This window comes from Podarcis raffonei, chromosome 3 (genome assembly GCF_027172205.1).
Source record: "Podarcis raffonei isolate rPodRaf1 chromosome 3, rPodRaf1.pri, whole genome shotgun sequence".
Taxonomy (NCBI): domain Eukaryota; kingdom Metazoa; phylum Chordata; class Lepidosauria; order Squamata; family Lacertidae; genus Podarcis; species Podarcis raffonei.
The window spans coordinates 95,381,525-95,402,817 of NC_070604.1; the positions used below are offsets into that span (position 1 = coordinate 95,381,525).

A 21,293-nucleotide genomic window follows, 5' to 3' on the forward strand; every position below is an offset into this window, starting at 1 on the left:
GTGGCACCACAACAATGCAACTCTCCCCCTGTTGGAAATATGGCTGGCTCCTTCAGTATTGTCCTTCTAGCACCTTTAGAGGATGCATTTAGTCATTCAGGTATTTTGGAAGAACTGAGACAGTAAGGCTGTATATGATACTTTTAGTATCCAATTGTTTGTCCCCAATGTTTAAAATGTTTTCTGTTCTAGGGTATGGTTTTTTTAATGCTTTTATTTGCACACTCTGGATGCTAGGCAATCTAGATGATATAAAAAGGAATATTAATAAAAATAGAGGATTTATATACATCTTGTAAATCCATCACTATGTTTATTGCAACTGCATGGTTTTCAGGACCGAATCAAGAGCATTCTGTTTCTTTATTGCACAACTACATGCAACCTATACCTGGATGAATACAACTATTGCTTTTATCCAATGCACAAACACATTCTGTTCCGCCTCCGACAGTATACTTAAACAGATAAACTTTCTTGCATACAGTGGCTCTTCCCTTCCCTCTATTCACCCCAGCAGCTTCCCCCACCCAATTTATTTTGGTGGGCTCCCCAATTCTCTGGAACAGATTTGGGCAGGTTGGGGGGGAAGGCAGGGGGAGAAGAGGATGGGAAACCCTGTTGCACCAGCAAAGATTTGTACTGTTTGAGAATGGACGTTATCACCTAAGTCAGCCTTCCAAACACAGGGGCCCTCTCCACAATGTTTTAGACTACAAGTCCCCCCCTGCCCCCCCCCAGTGTGACAGCTGGTAGTCTTGTGTACCTTGGTGGCACCAGAGTGGCTACAGAATGCTATCAGGTGATTTTATAACACTTATTATGTTTGATAAATAATATTTTTGGTGCAAGAAGGGGGGGGAAACCCACATGTTAAAGACAAAGCAAGCAAAACCACAGTACCATGGGTAGCTGGTGATGAGAAGCTACACTGTAATCTTCCATACCATGAGCTGGGGCTGTATGAACTAATCCTGTTCCTTTTGACATGGTCACATGGTTTGCAGGCAAAAGGGGAGACTGCTTTTCAGGAATGGTGGGGTGTGAGCACACACCACTTTCCAAATCTGTACCTGAAGGAGAACACAGCAGAAGTAAAAACAACAACTGACCAGTAGAAAAACTGCACACATGTATATATCTATAGGGGGTTGGGGGATGGAGAGAGAGAGAAGAGGTCTGCAGTGTTTTGTTGACGAAAAAGATGGCCAAAGAAATCAGGCAGCATCTTTTCCAAAGAAATATGTACTGATAATTCAGGTACTTAAAGAAACTGCCAATAACAAGCACCATCTTAAAAAGAAGCATTACCCTTTACTCTCATGTAGGAGAGTGTGCTACCTCCACTCCCTGCCCCACCCACTCCAGTCATTCCCATTGTTCTCAACTCATGAGCCACTTCCTGAAGCTTCCTGCATTTGTGAAGGCTCTCCAAACATCTTAGAACCCTGGAGCGAAGGGAACATATTGTTTCACAATGAGGGAGTGCTATTGAGTGCCCTTGTGTTTTTTGTTATCCTGTACTCAGGGTTAATGAGGGGTCTGCATACAGATGAAGGTGATGGATGGTTGTGTGAGAGGCAGGGAAGGGGAGATCTCCCAGGGCAGGAGGCTAAACAAGTTAGTCAACTTGTAGAGTGTTTAACACCCCATCTCCCTGACCTCTCAATTTAAAGTCTCCCCATTCTTTCTATGGGGAACTGTTGAATTATATAGCCTAGTTCAGTCATTCCTTTTGCCTGCCAGTGAGCAACTGGATTACCAGATTCACCTCCTAAAAAGCAACATGTGAACAGCCTGTTAAAGGAAGCGCCAAGGGCTACCTCAAGAGTAACTACAATAATTTAATAAATAGGTTTATTGTTTCAGATTAGCTATTATTCTACAAATTATTCTAACTCAACTACAGGTAAGCTACAGGTAAATTATTCTAATTTACAGGAAAGTAAGTCACCAACCGATCCTCTACTATTCAGTATTAGAAATATATCCATTTCTTTATTCAAATATTAAAAAGGGGGTTACCTTTACATGTTGAAATCACGTCAAACTGCATATCCAAAGCAGCAGCTATAGATTGTACTCTTTCTGCCGCTACAATGAAATGTTCCCCAGTGTCTGCGCACTTCACAATGGAATACCTATAATTTTATGACATCTTTTAATTTAGCACCGTTCCAATCGTAAAAAAATACATGCAAATATCACAGAGCTCTCCCCAAAATTAGCAGAGCAGATCCTCCCCATTTTGTGGCAATCTGTATTTCCCAACGGTGAAATGGAAATGTTATCATGGAAATGTTAACACCATAACAAGGCATTTTCACAGGACTCATTTTGATCAGGAAGAGAAAAATCCAGTTCAATGTTTCTAGAAATCTGCACTGAATTAAATTACATTAGTTTCCCTATAAAGGTCGCCTATCTTTGAATCAGAAAACAATTAGATACAATAACACAAGGCATCCTCCGATTTTATCTCTTTTTGATTTATGCTGCATCCTTCTGTGGCCACACAACTCCTAGTCTCTAATAGTTTTAGCTAGGATTTTCCAAATATTTTTATTTAAATCCTTTTACAGGCTGTTTTTGCTTTGTTGTGGCCATTAGACATCGCTAACACAACATGCAAGTACACAAATCTAAGGCTTTTCCTCTTTCCTCTTTAGCAGCTCTTTGTGCGAAACTACAGACTGCTTTTAGGCTCAAAATGCTTGTTTTGTGAATGGAGTGGTGGAAGAGACTACTGGAAACCATGAACCCATGTCACAGCTGATGCATTCACAACTATGATAATCTCCAAGGTGGCCCTTTGTTCATAGAAGAGATTTGATGTAGCTAAAGCTTAAGCAAATGGAAAACAGGAATACAGTGTTTTGCCAATTCCCTTCTCTTCTGTGTTCCCTGAAAATCTGCTCCAGGAGGATTTGGAGACTTACTCTTCAGAACACTGTGGGATATGGTTCAGGGGGCACCAGACAGGAGGGGACATCAAAATAATCCCTGATAGACCAAAAGCCCTTCAGCAAGCTGCAACGCAGTATGTTTCTAAGCTTTACAACATGCACCTCTTTTTTAAAAAATTGTAAAGCAGTGAGCAAAAATGTTCAACAGAATAAAGGTAGACAATAAGTGGTCTTACTGCATCACTACATTAAATGGCTAGAATACAAGAGACATACATATTGGCAATAAAATGCATACAAAACACCTTTTTTTTAGATCTAGAGGAGTCTGTGATATACCAGTACAGTTACCAGTCAAAATTAATGCTGCAAAATTACTCCAATTAAAGTAGAAAATCATACATATGTACCTGAAATAAGCTCTATTGAACTAACTTCTGAGTACATGTGCATAGGATCATCCTACCTCTGTGATAAGAAAACAACAACCCTAATCCCTACTGTTAGCAATAACAGCTTTTAAGCATGTCCCATAGAAATTAAAAGCAAATGAGTATATACTCTGAATTTGGCATATAGCAGACAGCTTCATTCGATGGAATAGTCCAAGGTTGTGTGGTCCAGATTATCAAATTCACAGCAGGTAATCCGTCTACAAGGGAAAGTATATTTAATAAGCATTATTTCTAGTACATTAAAAGAACATTAACAAAAACGGTATTAAGAGTATACATAACATAGAACATACACAACATACCTAACACAGAAGCTAGCTTGGGTGGTGGTTTCAATAAGGGAAATCTGACATAAACAGAACGACTAACATGCTGCTGGTTGTATTCAAGTTCAGCTTCAGCCAAGGCTGTACTGCATGAAAAGAAAGTGAATTAAATGAGGATAAAGGCCTTCCACTCTCTCACCGACTATATTTCAAGAATGAGTACGGTTACCACTTACTTTGTTGAAGGAGACCAAAACACCGGCTTATAGTCCTGATAAATATAACCCTAGAAGGAAAAGAACATGGTTTAAGTAATCAAAAGTGAATGGCAATCTTGACAGCGTAAGTCTTACTTACCAAATAAATGTTAACTCACCTTATCAAACATTTGGTGAAAAATGCCCAGCTGTTTTGCTTCGTACTTTCTATCAAACGTATGGTAGCAGTTCTCCCAATCTGCCATTATGCCCCAGCGGATAAAGGCCTCTTTCTGTTTTTCAATTACCTTTTCTGCAAATTCTTTAGCTGAAATGTGGAGAAAAAAACCCCATTGTGAATTTGAATCTCACAGACTACCTTTCCAGCTCTCAAAATTCCTCCACAAAGGCGTAGAACCAGAAAGCAGTTATTGCAATTCTATCTAGTGAACAACTTGCCTTCAAACAACTCCCATCATCCCTGACAACTGGCCATGCTTGCTGGGGCTAAATGAGAGTTGGAGACCGAAAGCATCAACAGGGCTACAGGTTCCCCAATCCTGCTTTAAATCATGCACCTATAATCTAAGAAGGTATCTCTCAAACATATGAGATCACACCGATTCTGCAATCCTCACAAACAAGACTTTCTATCAGACCAACAATGGCAGAAATTGCACACCCACATCACAAACCTCTCTCAGAAAGCTTGCAAGAGGAAATATACCTTTCTGTCTGATTTCCATTGGAGAAAGATGTTCAGTTTCCTCAAGTTCTGACAATGCTCTCAACTCTATAGGTAATCCATGGCAATCCCATCCAGGCACATAGTGTACCTTATAGCCTCTCATCACGTGAAACCGATTTGTGATGTCTTTCAAAATCTAAAGGGAAACCAAAGAAAAAGAAAAGCACACATATTTCTATCTCACTCTACAAATTCTCAGGGTTCCATCAGCATGTATTTAGATTCCACCTGCTCCAATGTTTAACAAACCTATGAACTCAGAGACTAGATACACTGGCAAACATTGACTGACTTCAAATTGCATTTCAATAAGAACACAATTCAACATTAATATGCCATGGAAGATCAACCATTCATTTCCATTTAATATCACACTCATTCTAGGAGCCTCAATGGAAAGGTATTTTCTATTATTGTTCCATACATTTAAGTACACATAAGATCAATACTGAAAGATACAAAACTTTTATCGACTTGCTGGTGAACTGAATGTTAAGTATTTACAGAGGCAAAGCAGATTTATTTAGGAAGATAGCACTCACTTTATTCAATGCATGACCAACATGGGGATCTCCATTGGCATACGGTGGTCCATCATGAAGACAAAATTCTTGCTTTGTTTTCCTTTGTCTTTGCCATGAATACAGTTCTGAGAAGCCACATTTCTATAGAAACACATAATTAGAAATAATATTACATACCATATTCTAAACACAAAATGAGTGTTATTTTACAACAGGGTCTGCAAACTTCCTTCCAATGGTCTATAAAAGGCATGGCCAAACTTGGCCCTCCAGCTGTTTTGGGACTACAACTCCCATCATCTCTAACTAACAGGACCAGTGGTCAGGGATGATGGGAACTGTACTCCCAAAACAGCTGGAGGGCCAAGTTTGGCCATGCCTGGTCTATGGTGTATCTGTGGATTTATGGTTGATTTTCAATTGTGATTAATTGCTTTTGCTTCTTATATTGTATTTTACTGCATTACAATTCAAATTCTGTGGAGCTTAACAATCACAACACCCCCAAGGAACGGTAATTTGGTAAGGGTGTTCTGAATTCTGTTAGAGATCCCCAACCACTTTTGGCAATCTTAGCTTTCTTTACAGGTTTCCCTGGAACGAGGGGATTGCAATTAAACTAGTTTAATCTGTCAACTACATATGAAGTTAGCATATTGGGATAAGTGTTCAAACTGCATTATATGTAATGCAGAGCAATCATTTGCATTATGCGTATAAATTTCTGGGATGCCGATTGGAAAAGCTGGTGGGTTGGCACCCATCTTTCTTGGGAGACAACAGAGTGCCCCTTAGGGGGTGAAGTCTAATAGTTTGACTTACAGCGCCTGTTGTGGCTGTAGAGGATTGCAAAAGCAGATTCTTGATATTAGTTGGACCTGACCTTCTGGTACGTCCCAATAAAATCAAACTAGCAGAGAAATCATTTGAAAACAATTAACACGCACATTTCTGTTATATGAATAACAGCAGCATCTCAGCACTTTGGTGCATGGGTAGGAAACGTTTCTCTCTCTCCCTGAACAAATCACCTTCCTGAAGCTACTGTTTTTTTTAACCTCAAGTTACTTCTTGCTAAGAAAACTTCATTGGCAGCTTCAAAGTGGGGGGAAAGCAGGGCTGGATTTAGGTTTGATGAGGCCCTAAGCTACTTGAAGGTAATGAGGCCCTTTATATGTCCAGCTGTCCTTTGTCAACAACAAATTGTCACTGTTTTTTGTGTTGAATATATGCTATATTTTTGTGTTGAATATATGCCCATTACTTACATCATAGGAGCCTACACAACACACTGTTGCTGTATTAGGTTTTTATTTTACTTTATTTGTTTTTTATGTTATATTTTGGAAATGTACATCCAGTTTTTTTTCCTTTGATTTTTTGGGAGCCCCCAAGAGAATGGAGCCCTAAGCTATAGCTTGTTTAATTTATACGTAAATCCGGCATTGAAGGAAAGTGTCAGATTTCCCCTTCACCAGGGCCTCGAGGATGCTCAGGTTTCCCCGGGGCCCGTAGTGACATGTAGTGTCCTAACAAAAACGTGCGCGTCGATTGCACTGCTACGCAATTTGGTTCAGCGTGGGTTTGCAACTAAGGGGGCGGGAGGGCGTAATTTTTTAAAAAAGTGCCCCTCTCTCTCAGCCAGCCTCCCCCGTTTCCTTCTTCTACCTGCTGAATCTCCAACTCCGTTTCGGGCTGCAGCCGGCCGGGCAAGTGGACGGGGAAATCGCTTCGGGGCAGCAACACCGTCTCGCGGTATTTCGAGTTCGGGCTCGCTTTCTGGGCCCTCCCGGGCCCCGCAGACACCGCCCTGCACGCCCAGCCCCAGGCACGCTGAGAGGACTGGAGCAGCGGCGGCGCCCGCAGTGCCCACATCTTCCTAACTTTGCCCTATGGGCACTTCCGGGCCTGCTACGGCGAGCAGCGAGGGTATAACGGGGCCCGGAAAGGGACATCTCAAACGGGTTCTTGTTTCTTTTTCGCGTTCTTTCGCGTGCTGCCGGGCCGGATGGGGTTTGAATTGCCAGCGCCCTCTAGAGGTCGGTCCTCCCGCTTGCTGCTTGCGGGTGTGTAATAACAGCTGAAAAAGGCAAAATAAGCCTGACTTTCGGAGCTTTAGTGAGGCACGCAGAAAGTTCTTGACTGGAAATCGCACAGACCGGCTCGTGGCACGTTTAAGACGCTGGAAGGGGAGAGAGGGTGCTGAAGTTTCAAAGACACCCTGGGAAGGTCGTAAGCAAAAAAGGCTTCACACAACGCTGCCTTGCTATTTGAGAAGCCGCAACCCAACCCACAGAAAAGAGACGCATGCACACACACACACACACACACACACACACAAAACAACAACAACAACAACAACACACACCTATTGCAGTTCAAGGACTGATATATTGCCGCCGGTGTTTATTTTTGCATTTAGGAGGGGGACCTTATATCAACCTTATATCAAGGCTATTTGTCATAAGAAATTCAAAGGGGCTACCCATTTAAAGGAAAAGTTATAAAATAGAAAACAATCCACACTTAAAAGGAATCGCACATGCTTTTCAACTTAAAGCCCCGATCCTATGCACATTTATTTGCAAGCATCAGTGGAATTCGCTAAGTCTACCATCCACCGCCCACGACTCACTTATTACTTGTACTGAACTCAGTGAGGCATCGTTTTGATGAGTAAAACATCCATAGATCTTTAAGTCTGGACGCTCCGCATTGACTTTAAGAAAGCTGCTTTTTACTAAAGCTGGCATGTCTTAAAAACATTATTATTTGTACATCAGAAACCACAGAAATCAGCGTGAAATTTCTACTATTTCAGTGCCTGTTTTTCACCGTCATGCGAATCCTACGTGAATTCTAGAGTATTTTCCTATCCGCACCGCAAAGAAACGTGTACGGGAAATGGATAGAATGGGCTTTAGGACCCAGCTGATGCTGGTAGGCGAGGCGGAGAAAGAACGGGTGGCTTAGAGGGAGGAAGTCACGGGAGGGTTTAGCATTCGGGCTGGGAGGTTGTGTTGCAGGTGTGCTTGGAGAGCTGCTGTTGCAAAGGCAGGTAGGCATGCACTTTTCATATTTCCCTCGCCTTCTTTAATGCGTATCACAGATAGTCATGTTTGTGCCAGTATTTATTTAGCAGCTGCAGGGATCGTATGGGGCGGCGGAGAACCAACGGGAGGGATATTTGCACCCGCTAGGCATTTCCACGATTGCGAAAGAGAGAGAAGCACATTGAACTTCCAGGGAAAAACGAGGCGCAATTCGCTGGTCTTTTAGAATGGGCAGGGCTTTCCCTAACATTACCGTAAATTAATGTAATGAGCTGACGTGGAATTGCTGTTGATCCTTGCCGCTCTCTAGTAATAATAATAATAAACTTTTATTTGTATCGCGCCCACCCCGGCCGAAACCGGGCTCAGGGCGGCTAACATCAAATATATAACAGTATATGTTGCCTAGGCTGGCCCGGAATGGCATGTTTTAAAAACATTATTATTTGTTCATAAGAAACCACAGAAATCAATGTGAAATTTCTACTATTTTCACTGTCAAGCAAATCCTACATGTGAATTCTAGATCAATTAATGTAGGATAAAAGTATAGCTTTGTGTAGTGGTCAGAATAATACTATCAGTCACATAAGTTATATATCTGCCAAGCACTTTGTGATATATCCACAATAGGGCTTTTGTCATGCTTAATATCATTTCAGGTTTGCCTCTCACCACCCCAGCAGAAGATTGCAGCCCTGTGCACCCTTATCTGGGAGTAAACCTCATTGTACATAATAGGACTGTGTTTAAACAGGTAGAGTTTCAGACTGTGTGTTTTGCACTTGCAGCGGGTGAAAGATCTGTTGGGTATGCACAAGCACTTTTAACCTCAGGCCCAGGCAGGTGGGGTTAGGATTATGTGGGGATGTGACCCTCCTGTACCTTTCTGTCTGGCCCTTAAGCCTCTGCCCAGCCACACTTTATTTTTTCAAGTCACACCTCTCACCAGCCCTGCTTCTCCACCCTCCTTGAGTGCTTGTCTTGGCTGGAGTATGTCATTGAATAATCCATCTTGATTTCCTGCATGGAGGACAGAGGTGTGCATGTGTAAACTACAAAGGTAAAATTTACGGGTGTTGTTCCACTCAAGGTTTGCCCCTGGCCCTGCCCGCTACTGGCATGTGGCCATTGGAAGGTTGTCCAGAAGGATTTGTGGCTCTCAGTCTGAAAAAGGTTCCTCACCTCTGTCTTGAAGGAACATGGGATTGTGGCCTATCACTTCTAGAAAGGCCCCTTTTAGCTAAACTCTGCAGCTTTTTACCTTCCAATGCAAATGTTGAAGGACACACTGTCATTTGTGGGGTTTTTTTTCTTTTAAAAGAGGAGAGAAGACAATATATATCTATATTTTTGAGCAGGTTTAGCAAACCTACAATAAATGTAAAAGAGTTAGATTGTAACCTGAGTTGGGTAAGGAATTTCCAAAGGTAGAAAAGCAGTTAGTTGCATAACTGGATCAAAGGTAATGAATACCTCTGAGAATAAGCGAGGAAAGCAAACAAAGGGAGTCCGTGGAGACGTAGTTTTATGTAATAATAAAACTGGTTTAAAGCTTGCACATTCTTGCCTTTTCTAATCACAATAAAATGTTCTGTGGAGTTTACATTTAGCCTTTCCTTTTCACAGCCATGACACTACTTCACAGTGCTATGAAGGCATTACTAAATCATTTATTTACCTGATTATTTATTTCAGGGATGGCGAACCTTTCAGCCTCAGTGCTGCATTTGCTTCTCAGCAAGCTTTCAGGAGCCACATGGTAGTGGTGGGCAGGGCCGGAGGCAAAAGTGGGCAGAACAATAAATGTGAATTTCATCTTCTCACCCATTCATTCTTCTTTATTCAACATCAAGGCAACAGTGGTAGAAACAGAAAAGAATTCTGAGGAGGCACAGAAGGAGCAAAGAATATTTCTAGGTGGACGAGTCGTGCCTCACAATATCTCTGAAAGAAAAATACAGCATATGTTGCCCACTTCTAATGCACTATTCATTTTTCCCACTGAATATTTTTGTGCTAAGCATGTAACGTGTTTGTTTGGGGAGATGACGGTGGCACTCACAAGATTTTTATCCCTTCTTCCGTGCAGTAAGCATGTCTTCCAGTCCAACTGTATTGATGCGTCTTGTGGCCTCGGCATATTCTGTCGCTAATAAAGCAGGAACAATTGTGAGGAAAGTCATGGCTGGAGGAGATCTGGGCGTAGTTGAGAAGGTAACTGTCAGCACACTCCTATGCATGCCTCCTCAGAAATAAGTTCCAATTTAGTCCAGTGGGACTTACTCCTAGGTAAGTGTTCATTGCATTAATGATCAACCCCTGTAGAACATGTAGCAGAATTCTATGCATGTTTAACTCAGAAACAAGCCTCTCATTGTTCAGTGGGGGCCTATTCTGAATTGCTGTTTTCAGATAAGCCATGCCAACATCAGTTGATGGGGTGCTGGGAAATGCACTAGTTGCCTGAACTGTAATCAGAAATCATGGCCCACATAACTGTGAATCCACCTGCCAACTTTCTCTTTCTGAATCATTTTGCTGGCTATCCCTATAGGTTCTAGGACAGTATAGAGCAGGCATAGGCAAACTCGGCCCTCCAGATGTTTTGGGACTACAACTCCCATCATCCCTAGCTAACAGGACTAGTGGTCAGGGATGATGGGAATTGTAGTCTCAAAACATCTGGAGGGCCGAGTTTGCCTATGCCTGGTATAGAGACTCTGCAGATGCCTGCTTTCCTAGGCTTCTGGGACATTTTAAAATTACAGGCTTTGAAAAATGCTTGACTTTGCAGGATTCCATAGGCAATAATCTAGAATCCAAGAGCTAATAAAACCCAAGTATTGACCCTTTCTTGCCAATTCCATCAAAGTAAGTGATTCAAATAGATTCTTCACTGTGGTGTTTGTGATTTTTTTTTTTGCACACATGTTTTCTCTCTGCAGAACAGCCATAGCTCACTAGTAGAGCATCATGTTGTGCATGCAGAAGGTCCCAGGTTTAACCCCACTATCTTCTGGTAGGGCTGGGAGACATCCTTGTATGAAGCCATGGACCCACTGCCAGTCAATCTTGATAATACTGAGCTGGATGGCCCTCTGTATAAGTCTTCTTTATGTGCTGGACATTGTGACTGGTGTTTTATTTATCATCATGTATATCCTGTCTTCAAGGAGCTCAAGGTGGCATAACTAGTTCTTCCCCCATTTTATCCTCACAACAAGTCTGTGAGGTCACTTAAGTAGAAAGATGGTTACTGGCTCACACAGTGATGCAGTGAACTTAATGGCTGAGTGGGGATTGGAACCTAGGTCTCCCCAGCCTAGTCCAACACTCCAACCACCGCACTATGGTGGTGCTTATGAATGCTTAAGTTTATGCATCTTGTTTCAAGGCCAGGAGTCTAACTCTGATCTACCTTTTATTGCACCTTAACAAAAACATCTTTACATAAAATCCAATTTTTACATTTTAAAAATAAAAATAGTAAAGGTAAAGGGACCCCTGACCCTTAGGTCCAGTTGTGGCCGACTCTGGGGTTGTGGCGCTCATCTCGCTTTACTGGCTGAGGGAGCCAGCGTACAGCTTCCGGGTCATGTGGCCAGCATGACTAAGCTGCTTCTGGCGAACCAGAGCAGCACACGGAAACGCCATTTACCTTCTCTATTTATCTACTTGCCCTTTGATGTGCTTTCGAACTGCTAGGTTGGCAGGAGCTGGGACCGAGCAACGGGAGCTCACCCCGTCGTGGGGATTCGAACCGCCGATCTTCTGATTGGCAAGTCCTAGAAAACATGTTCGGTATGAAAAAAAAGAAAGAAAGAAAACATGTTCGGTATGAATTGGTGGTTAAAGGGAACATCTGTTTCAGGAATATAAAAATTAGTACCTTATTTGGTACATATATTTATACATATATTTTACAGTGCTTTGAAACATTCACTAGATGACTGCTAGTTAGATATGCAAACATGCAAACTTATCTAAGTCTAAAGCATTCCACAAAAAAGGCACCTTCCCAATGTTGGAACATGTAAAGATTTGCTGGGCCATAAAACCTCACAGATTCACAAGATTACCATGGCCTCTTGTCATAGTTTACAAGCTGAGAAATGTATTTGCATGGCTGTTAGTATATCTTCACTGGGGAAAGGAAGTAAGTTAGTATTCTGTTTGGGCCACATCATAGCTTTGACTGTCAACCTCTTCTATCTATTCTATTCTATCTGAACAGTCAGGAGCTAATGACCTGCAGACCAAGGCTGACCGGCTGGTGCAGATGAGCATTTGTTCCTCTTTGGCACGGAAGTTTCCTAAGCTCACGATCATCGGTGAAGAGGTGAGGACACTAAAATCCAGCATGTGCTGTTCATGCTTGATACTTTGTAGGGCACAATTGTGGTGTACAAAAAATGTATAAAAATGCAATAGAACAGCAATAGAACCACAATCCACTTGAAAACGAGTAGCAGCAATACACCAACAGCAATTGATAAAAGCAGCAATTGATTAATTGAGACTATTAGTAAAAAGCAAATAAAATGTCCTCAGTTTTTTTCTTATTGCTGCCTCTTCATAGCTTATAATTTTTTTAGGCCCCAAAGAGAGAGATTTGTCAATCCACACACACACACCACCACTGTTTCTTTCTCATGTTACCCAATATTACGTAGGTTTATGCATGGTGAACCGGCAAATACTTATGTACCCGTCTCAGTATTATTAACCTTAACTGTGCATCTCTCCTTTTTACATCAGGATCTTCCCTCTGAAGATGTAGATGAAGAGTTACTTGAGAATGGCCAGTGTGAGGAGATATTGAAGAAATCCTGTCCACAGCAGTATACAAACATTAAAGAAGAAGAGGTACTAATAACTAAAGGTTCATCTAATTATTGAATTATATGTCACCCCAGTTATAGAACACTCTTCCCAAGGGAAGTTTGTCTGGTGTCAATTTTGTTATCCTTCCTGGGCGAGGCGATTGCATTTTTATTCTTACAGGCATTTGGATAGCACTAGGAATCTGGCTTTTGGTGGCTGTTTTTGGTGTGTGTTCTTACACAGGTGGGATGGTTTGTTTTATATTGTTAGATGACTTTTCTGGGTGAGCTGTTCTAGTGTATTTGTACTGCTGTAAAATATATTTTATTGTACAATATATTTAATATGCCATTGGTTTTGTAAATTGGTTTGGGATTTCTGACTGTGTGAAGAAATACATACATTTGGATAAACTAAAACTAACATTAATCCTTAACCATAAAAAGATTTCTTATTCAGCAGTGATGAGGCAGTTTGTAGTTGCTCCAAGTGAAGATGCACTTCACAATTTCTTTTCTTCTTTCTTGCTAGCAATGCTTTTGATATCAAGTCTGTATCTCCGCTTGAAACTCTCCTTTGTTTTGTTTCCTTTCAAAGCTTGTTGTATGGGTCGACCCTCTGGATGGAACCAAAGAATACACAGAAGGTTTGCTTTTTCTTTCAATGCATTCACATTGAGTATGCACTTTTGTTTTATTAAGCACAATGCCAAAGTCATACTGAGTTAATGTGTGACATTTACCAGCGATAAGTGGACAGGTAGAGGTCACCATTACCTGAAAAAACTGTAGAAGATTGGGTTTGATAATAGAAGTTGGACTGTGAAACCAAATCAGCTGGGTGATTTATTCATTCTTTGTTAATTGACTAAGCCTACAGTCCTATCTCCCCTTCATCTGGAAGTTAGTTCCACTGAACTCAATGTGACTTACTTCTGAGTAGACATGTATAGGATTGTACTGTCAATTGTTAGCCACATTCAGGGAATCCCTATTTCTTCCAAGCTATGTTGTGAGACTTCGAGCCTGCCTTAGCTCTTCCTTTTTAAAATGAATCTTGATTTTAGTGAATCATTATTTTAATGAGTGATAGCCAACACCTCTTGCTTGTCTAGAGTTGGCAGCCTTTGAATGTAGCACAATAAAAAACCAGTATATAAGAAATAAAGAGACAAACAAGGTGCAGGAAACTTGCTCATGATAAGCAGGTGCAGCAATGTCTGGATAGGAGAGAGAGTGCCTGAGAACAATACATTCACCATCTTGAATTTCATCATGGATGAAAGGTGGGCTATAAATGTAATATAATAAATATACATGCAGCACGTTTCTATTATATTATCATGTTCTAAATATTCTGAAACTGTAAATCTAACTCGGGGGGTAGCCCAGATTGTGCCCTTGGGGTGTTGCTTGACTCCCACTCCCAAGGGCCCCCTATAACTTGGGTGATGGGAGTTTTCCCCCTCAACACCTGGGGACCACCGCCCTGGTTATGCCTGGTCTAACCCTATGCTGAGAAAAACGCTTGATATGATCTGAGATGAGACAGATGACAAAAGTTAGAAGACGTTTCAAGCTACAACTCTTTATTCCCTCTTTCAGGACTTCTTGATCATGTGACAGTTCTTATCGGAATTGCTTATGGAGGAAAAGCAATAGCAGGAGTCATTAACCAACCCTATTATAACTACGAGGTAGGAGATGCCTTGATTTGCTGAAAAGTATCAAACAAATTGCCTGATTCCCCTAGCTGCTGCTGGATAATGGTGTATGTATAGATAAAAGGAAGTGCACAAAACCAGGCAAAGTATTATTTCTAAGGGAAGGATCAATTCTTTCTTACTAAATCCCACTAGGCAAATGCTATGCCCACAATCAGGGCTTATCTGCAATCTTGTTGTAGAGTCAGGGAAAACTTTTCATATATAACATCAGGAATTCTTGAGTTGTTTTGTTATAAAGTAACGCACCGTATGCTGTGGTCTGCTGAGATTAGGCTTGAAGGCTGGAAATATTTCTGGATGCTGTGCAGAGATTACCTCCTATGGATGATGGGGATAGAGCTGCTGTACTTAACAGTCTGGGTAAAACCTGGATCTTTGTCTCATTTACATGGAGAAAAAAATCACTAAATTATAAAGGTAATTGAGTAAGTGAGCTTGATGGTACAATGACTGGAGTCAAAGATAAAATGTTTGGGAAAGCAAATAAAGATTGTATATCAAAAAGAGAAACAGTTGGCTTAGTACCATTAGTGGGATTCTATTTCCCCTTTAGGAAGTTTTGGAGGAAGTAATATTATCTTATGAAGTGTTCTGAGACGTTATATGTTATTATGGGGCAAAAGTAGACCTCATACTGCTGTAACTCGGGAAAAGAATCGCAGAGTCCTGACTCTATTTCTTCACTAATCATAAAAATACAATCCCTACCAGGGATGGAACTTGCATGTTAATGGAAAAAGAGGCAAAATAAGAGTAATGCTATTAAATAAGTTTTGTACTGCATAAGTGCAGTACTTCCAGCGATCATCTGTGTTACTTTCTTTTTAAAACCGTAGTTTATGACAAAAGGCATCATTGCAGTGTCTGAACTTTTTGTACCTTTTTTGCAGGCGGGTGCAGATGCAGTCCTGGGCAGGACAATCTGGGGAGTCCTAGGTTTGGGGGCCTTTGGATTTCAGCTGAAGGAGGCTCCAGCTGGGAAGCACATTATCACCACCACACGGTCACACAGCAGCAAGCTGGTCAACGATTGCATTAGTGCCATGAACCCTGATCATGTGGTGAGAGTTGGCGGTGCAGGAAATAAGGTGTGGAGATAATTTTGTTTCAATTTTTAGAAAAATAATGTTTTTCAAAAAAGATTAAGACCAAAAAATACGATTGCTCTTAGTGAGCTGTACTGCAGAACATCCTTTCCATGAGAATGTGTACAGGGTTTAAGCCATCAGCTGTAGTGGTAGCAATTTCTTTATGCTGCTGGCAGTGCTGCTGCTTCCCGCGACAGGGATGGGCAAGGTGAGGTTGCAGAGAGGTTGAGGGATCTCCAGTTGCCACTGGCAGGCTTGCAGGTGTGTATACACCTGCAGGTCTGCCACCAACCTAGAGCTCACCTGACCTTGTTGCCACTTGACTCCATCTCTCCCACTGTTAGTAGGCTGCCACTGTTGCTTCCCTTTCACTGCTAAACTAAACCTCTTCTCACATTATATGGTGGGATATGCAAGTGTTAGGAAGAAATGTGAATTGTTTTAGCTTCTGATGGGACTTTGAGACGTACTAATCCTTGATAGGATGGAGATAATTTAGGAAGCGGCCTTCAAAATGATCTGCCTCCTTCTAGTGCTTTTAGGGGTTTTGCACATTAAAAAAAACGAAAACACCTTATGACTAACTCATAGGTTTGTTGTTGTTTTCGAGCAATGGAGTTTTGGCTTTCTTGGGCAAATGAAGCAACTTCAACCGACCCATCAACAATTCCCTGTGGAGGAGGGTCATTTCTCCTGAATTTCAGATAAATTGTTCGCTATGTAAAAATGACAATTGAAATATTGGGATAGCTTCACTGAATCAAAAATGTATCGAACTCTGCATCCACAGAAGCTGGTTGCTACAGATGCATAGTGTACATAGTTAATCATCACCAACTGAAAACTGTGCCACCCTACTCATTGTAAAAATGTTCAGGGTGTTGTGAGGAAGCATTTTTCCACATGCAGAACATCTTCCCTTAACTATAGTAACTGTTCTATGCTAACCAGGAATGATGTTTAACAGCTTTGGAAGAAGCTGTGGTTTTGAAATGATTTCAAACTTTGGTTTAACGTGTTGCCTTATTTCAAAAGTGTTAATAGTAATAGTCACTTTGAATGAAATAAGAAGCTACATCTAATGGAAGACTTCTTTGTTGGTTGGTTCAGTCAAAGGGAGGAGTGAAGGGACTGTGTGAATGGGCCAAAGCCTTGGCCTATCTTGCCTTATTAAGTTGAAATTTGATCATCCAAACTCATACAGGGAGAGTTTGTCTGTAAATGCAATTGCCTACATGGTGACTGTAACTCTTTGTTCATGACAGATCATTCAACTTGTGGAAGGCAAGGCATCTGCTTATGTATTTGCCAGCCCTGGTTGCAAGAAGTGGGACACATGTGCACCAGAAGCTATTTTACATGCAGTAGGAGGTGAGTCAATAGATACACTGGAATAAATGAAACGAAAAGGTTTTCAGATGCTGCACTACATTTTGTAATATTGTCTATGTATGATAACACAGCATGTGTGTCTGTGTACACATATATATTAGACAATAACCTAAAACTGCCTTTCTATTTTGGGTTGTTTTACCATGCAATTTTTATATGAGGTAGTATTGAAGTTATGATTTAATTTACACTCACATTTGTTGGCATATCTTCTCAAGTGCAAATAAATAAGCAAGCAAGGATACAAAACCACTTGAACTCACTATTGCAGTCATTCCATTTCTTTCAACAGTTAGTTGAAACATTTGATGAAACTAGTTGCACATACAGGAAGACCTATGTGCTAAATTCTTTGCTGTGGCTACTGAGTTTCTTTGACATAGCAACTATATTGCTGAGTTATAGGCCAGTTATATTTTGTGGTTAGGTTTTTTCTGGTTTTTGTTACTGGCATACTCATGAATATGAATATTTTAATATTTTTCAGTATCTATAATATTTGGAGTGTATGCTTGTGAGCTACTTTGTCGATATTTCTCTTAAAGAGTTGATTATAAATCAATTAAATAAATGAATTATCCATTATGCTAAAATGGGATTATGTAATGGAGGGAAATAAATTTAGATAACCAAGGTATGGAAAAGGAGAGTTCAGTTCCTTTACCAAATAACCTTGGAAGAGCCATACCTCAGTGGTAGAAGATCTGCTTTGTATGCAGAACATCCAAAGTTAAATCCCTGGCACTTCCAGGTATGGCTGGGAGAGACTTCTGTCTAAAACCATGGAGAGCTGCTTCCAGTCAGAGTAGACAATACTGAGTTAAATTGACTAATGGTCTGAACTGGTATAAGGCAACTTACTATGTTTCTACAATCCCCTTCCTTTGTAGAAATAGAGCTGCTGTGTTTAAAGGCTAACCTCTTCTTTTTCTTTCAGGCAAGCTCACTGATATTCATGGGAATTTCTTTTGTTATAACAAAGACGTCAAGCATATGAATTCAGGAGGTGTCCTTGCTGCTTTGAAAAACCATGACTATTATGCCAGTCGAGTTCCTGAGACGGTTAAACAAGCTCTTGTGCCTTAAAATACAAAGCATGGTGCATTCCACTTGATTGGGAAGGAACTTCAGCTATTATTATTCTTAGCTGGAATTGGTAATGGCTTATGGAACTGGATCAAAGTTTCATTCTGCCACAGTGTTTAGTAATTTCCTCTCCCTGCCACCCATAGGTTACAACAGGCATTAAATTTGGTTTTCATTTGGAACAGTAGGTTACTTCACTTAGCATAGTTCTAAAATGTTATATTGCCCCATTACTGTGTTTATTGTTATTAATCTATACACATTCCTGTTGAATAATCAAATCTTTACACAATCACATTTCCTTGATAACTTGAGAGCAAAAACTGTAAGTACCATTATATTTAATGGTGCAAAATAAATCACCTCTGTTTATAAACCCTGTTCACACGTGAATCACTCAAGGGGGGGTGTCTCGTGATGACTGGGGAGCAGGGCTACATTGCTTGCCTACTAGTTTATGCTAGGCTTCTTGAGTTCAAACATCCATACAATGCTTGACCAGCAATATGATGCCCCATTTGTTCAATTCACGTATGAAGAGGCTATAGACAAATGTATTTCAGATTTTATACACTGAAAGCACAATGTGTCTTGAGTGGATTAAAATGACTGTGAAAATTAAATGATATTTACCATTTCTTAAATGTGTCTTATGGTCTGTTTGGAATTAACACTGGACTCAGAAATGGGACATGATGCCCCCTTTTCTTCTATCCCCATTCCTCATTGCACACACAGCTTGACTCTGATTTGGGAAATCAGTTTTTCATTATGTCTGAATCTGGAAACTGGTTTGTCTTCTTATTTTGTAGGAAGCCCTTACTCATCGTTTTCTGGTTTGCATATCATGGAATATAGGTTTAACAAACCAGGAAGTATTTTTATTTCATTAGAAGCAGCCTAGGGGAGATTGGGAAAAAATTTGGATCAAGACTGCAGCACAGGAAGAGAGGGAGTTTAATCCACCAAAATTTTCCTTCTCATGTAAAATAATTATCCCCTCTGTACAAAGGAGTCTGGATCACAACTGATGTGTTTAGCTTGTGTTGCAGCTCCAGGCAGAATTCTCACTGCAACACCTCAAAAGTTGGAAATCACACCTTTTGTACAAATTATCCCAGATTTCCCACTTTCTAGTTTCAGTGTCATTGCTTAAATCATATGGAAGGTTAATAAGCAAAGTAAGCCCCAGTTAAGTAGGCATAGAGGAAGAAGCCACTTAAATCCTAATATTTTTAGTGTTCTAGTTGTATTTTATTTAGCAGTATTATGACAGGTTCTTGTTCATTAGGGAAATGTTCAATAATCTAAGAGAGTGATGATGAAGAATGTCCACCTAGGCCTAGCCTAGGAGGATAATGGGAAAGTGAGGAGTATCTGCTATGAACCCTTACTATTGGTTAGAATTGCAACCTAAAACAAAATAACAATAGTCATAGCCCATCAGTGACAATGACGCAGCATTGCCCATGCCCCATCTTCTTTACAGAAGACCAAGGTTTGAAATGAAGGTCGCAGATTTTGCCCTTTCAGGCACCAGCTTCTGAAGAGGCTGCCAATATCCCAGCTGCCTCGGGGCTCCTTGACAGCCCCCAAACCCGCCACGTGTGCCTTCGACAAGGATACTGTACACGGCTGCGTGACGAGCAGCCACACGCGCTTCGAAACCCGCGCATGCCACGTAACGTATGAAGAGCAATCGCGTGAAGCGCCTGCGGCCGCCCCTCGTTCTTTTCTGAGGGGAGGAGCCGCGGCTGACAAGGCGAGAAGGGATTTACGGTTTAGGAGAAACGCGCCTCGAGAGTTACGGGCTTGTGGGCGGGGAAGAGCCTCTCGGCCTCCTCCGGGGAGGAAGACGCGCAGGCGTCAGGCCTTGTGAGCAGCCGGGAGCCGAAGCAGGAGGCGGCGCTGCTGCCTCTACTCGAGAGGCGGGAGCAGAGCCGGGAAAGGGGAGGGCCGCGTCTTCAGCCTCGCTGCGAGTCGCCGCGCTCCTGCCCGGTCCTTTCTGCCTGCTGCCGCCGCCGCCGGAATGGCGCTGAGCTTGACGGTGAACCCCTCGGACGTCCCTCTCGGTAAGGGCTGCCCCTCTTTTCCTACACGGGGTTTGGACGCCGGAGGAGGCCAGCGGGAGCCCCTCCGGTGGGGCTGGTGGAGCGGGGCGTGTGGCTGCCATGTTGCGTCAGGCGGCGGCGGCGGCGTCTCGCCCGTCCATTCATCCTCCCGCTCGCCCGCCTGGCAGCGGGGACGTTTTTAAAGCCAAGGGCAGAGCGAGACGCGCCTCGCCGCATTCTCCCCCCCCCCATCTCTGGGCCGAGGGTCGAGGCGGGCGAAAGGGGACGGAGGGCAGAGGGGGTGGGCGAGGGGGGGGAGAGAAAGGGCTTGAGATGGTGGGAAGAGGCCGGCAAGGGCAGGCAGATGTGAAACTGGGAGCCCGAGAGCCAAATACCCAATCTGGAGTAATAACCATGCATGTGGAGACAGAACATACCCATAATCCCCCTGCCAAAAGTGAATTTGTAGTTGCCAGCTGCATTATTTTAAATGGGAGCCTCCCTTCCCTTCAATGTGTGCATAAGCAGGCAAAGGGAGAAAAAGGGGTGGGCTGGTGGGTGGGCCGAGCTCGACTGAAAGGGGCTGACACGTGGCGCCGAGCTGGACAGCTGGAGGATCTTCTAATCTGGAGTATATATAGGCCACAAGCATCGGAACCTGTCATTCCTGGGACTCCGGATTAGTGATTCTTTCACGCCCTTCACAGCCACCCTGTTCAAGAACAATCGGGGTCATCGAGAATAATGCATGGCCACTTTGAGTGGCACCAGACTTAACGATCAGAAAAGTCACCTCCTTCACTGTAGATCCTTACAGTCTGTACGATGTGTAGATGCCATCAAGCAGCACCAAACCCAGGGAGTTGGTCCACGTAGTGCAAGAGAGAGAGAAAAAGTAAATTCTGAGCATCTCTCTCTCTATATATGAAATTCTATAAATGCCATTTCGTTAGTGAATTGGCGCTGCTTTTAGA

The 21,293-nt window shown here is 42.1% G+C and overlaps 3 protein-coding genes across 11 annotated transcripts in view; 2 read left to right on the forward strand and 1 right to left on the reverse strand.

The window, feature by feature from the left end:
• Positions 1-7,029, reverse strand: part of IARS2 (isoleucyl-tRNA synthetase 2, mitochondrial) — a 34,959-nt gene extending 27,930 nt beyond the window's left edge. The window contains exons 1-9 of the mRNA XM_053383129.1: positions 6,765-7,029; positions 5,115-5,237; positions 4,552-4,708; positions 4,004-4,152; positions 3,864-3,913; positions 3,664-3,773; positions 3,468-3,558; positions 2,026-2,141; positions 904-1,073 (exon numbers count right to left, since the gene is read on the reverse strand). Of these exons, the coding sequence (XP_053239104.1) occupies positions 904-1,073; positions 2,026-2,141; positions 3,468-3,558; positions 3,664-3,773; positions 3,864-3,913; positions 4,004-4,152; positions 4,552-4,708; positions 5,115-5,237; positions 6,765-6,971 (1,173 nt within the window). The 5' untranslated portion in view covers positions 6,972-7,029. The remainder of the gene's footprint in view (positions 1-903; positions 1,074-2,025; positions 2,142-3,467; positions 3,559-3,663; positions 3,774-3,863; positions 3,914-4,003; positions 4,153-4,551; positions 4,709-5,114; positions 5,238-6,764) is intronic.
• A 1,014-nt stretch (positions 7,030-8,043) lies between these two features.
• On the forward strand, positions 8,044-18,912 carry BPNT1 (3'(2'), 5'-bisphosphate nucleotidase 1). The gene is made up of 10 exons (XM_053383143.1): positions 8,044-8,154; positions 8,812-8,906; positions 10,242-10,366; positions 12,387-12,491; positions 12,911-13,018; positions 13,574-13,622; positions 14,581-14,672; positions 15,593-15,790; positions 17,056-17,161; positions 18,120-18,912. Exons 3-10 carry the CDS (start codon positions 10,247-10,249, stop codon positions 18,266-18,268), a joined length of 927 nt encoding a protein of 308 aa, XP_053239118.1. The 5' UTR covers positions 8,044-8,154; positions 8,812-8,906; positions 10,242-10,246; the 3' UTR covers positions 18,269-18,912.
• A 1,100-nt stretch (positions 18,913-20,012) lies between these two features.
• EPRS1 (glutamyl-prolyl-tRNA synthetase 1) overlaps positions 20,013-21,293 on the forward strand; it is a 40,564-nt gene continuing 39,283 nt past the window's right edge. For 5 of the 9 annotated variants that reach the window (XM_053383118.1, XM_053383123.1, XM_053383124.1 and 2 more), the window contains exon 1: positions 20,425-20,590. In XM_053383118.1, the coding sequence (XP_053239093.1) occupies positions 20,440-20,590 (151 nt within the window). In that variant the 5' untranslated portion in view covers positions 20,425-20,439. Of the gene's footprint in view, positions 20,341-20,424; positions 20,591-21,293 lie in introns of those variants that run through there. The other 4 variants (XM_053383120.1, XM_053383121.1, XM_053383127.1 and 1 more) reach the window with 4 other exon arrangements.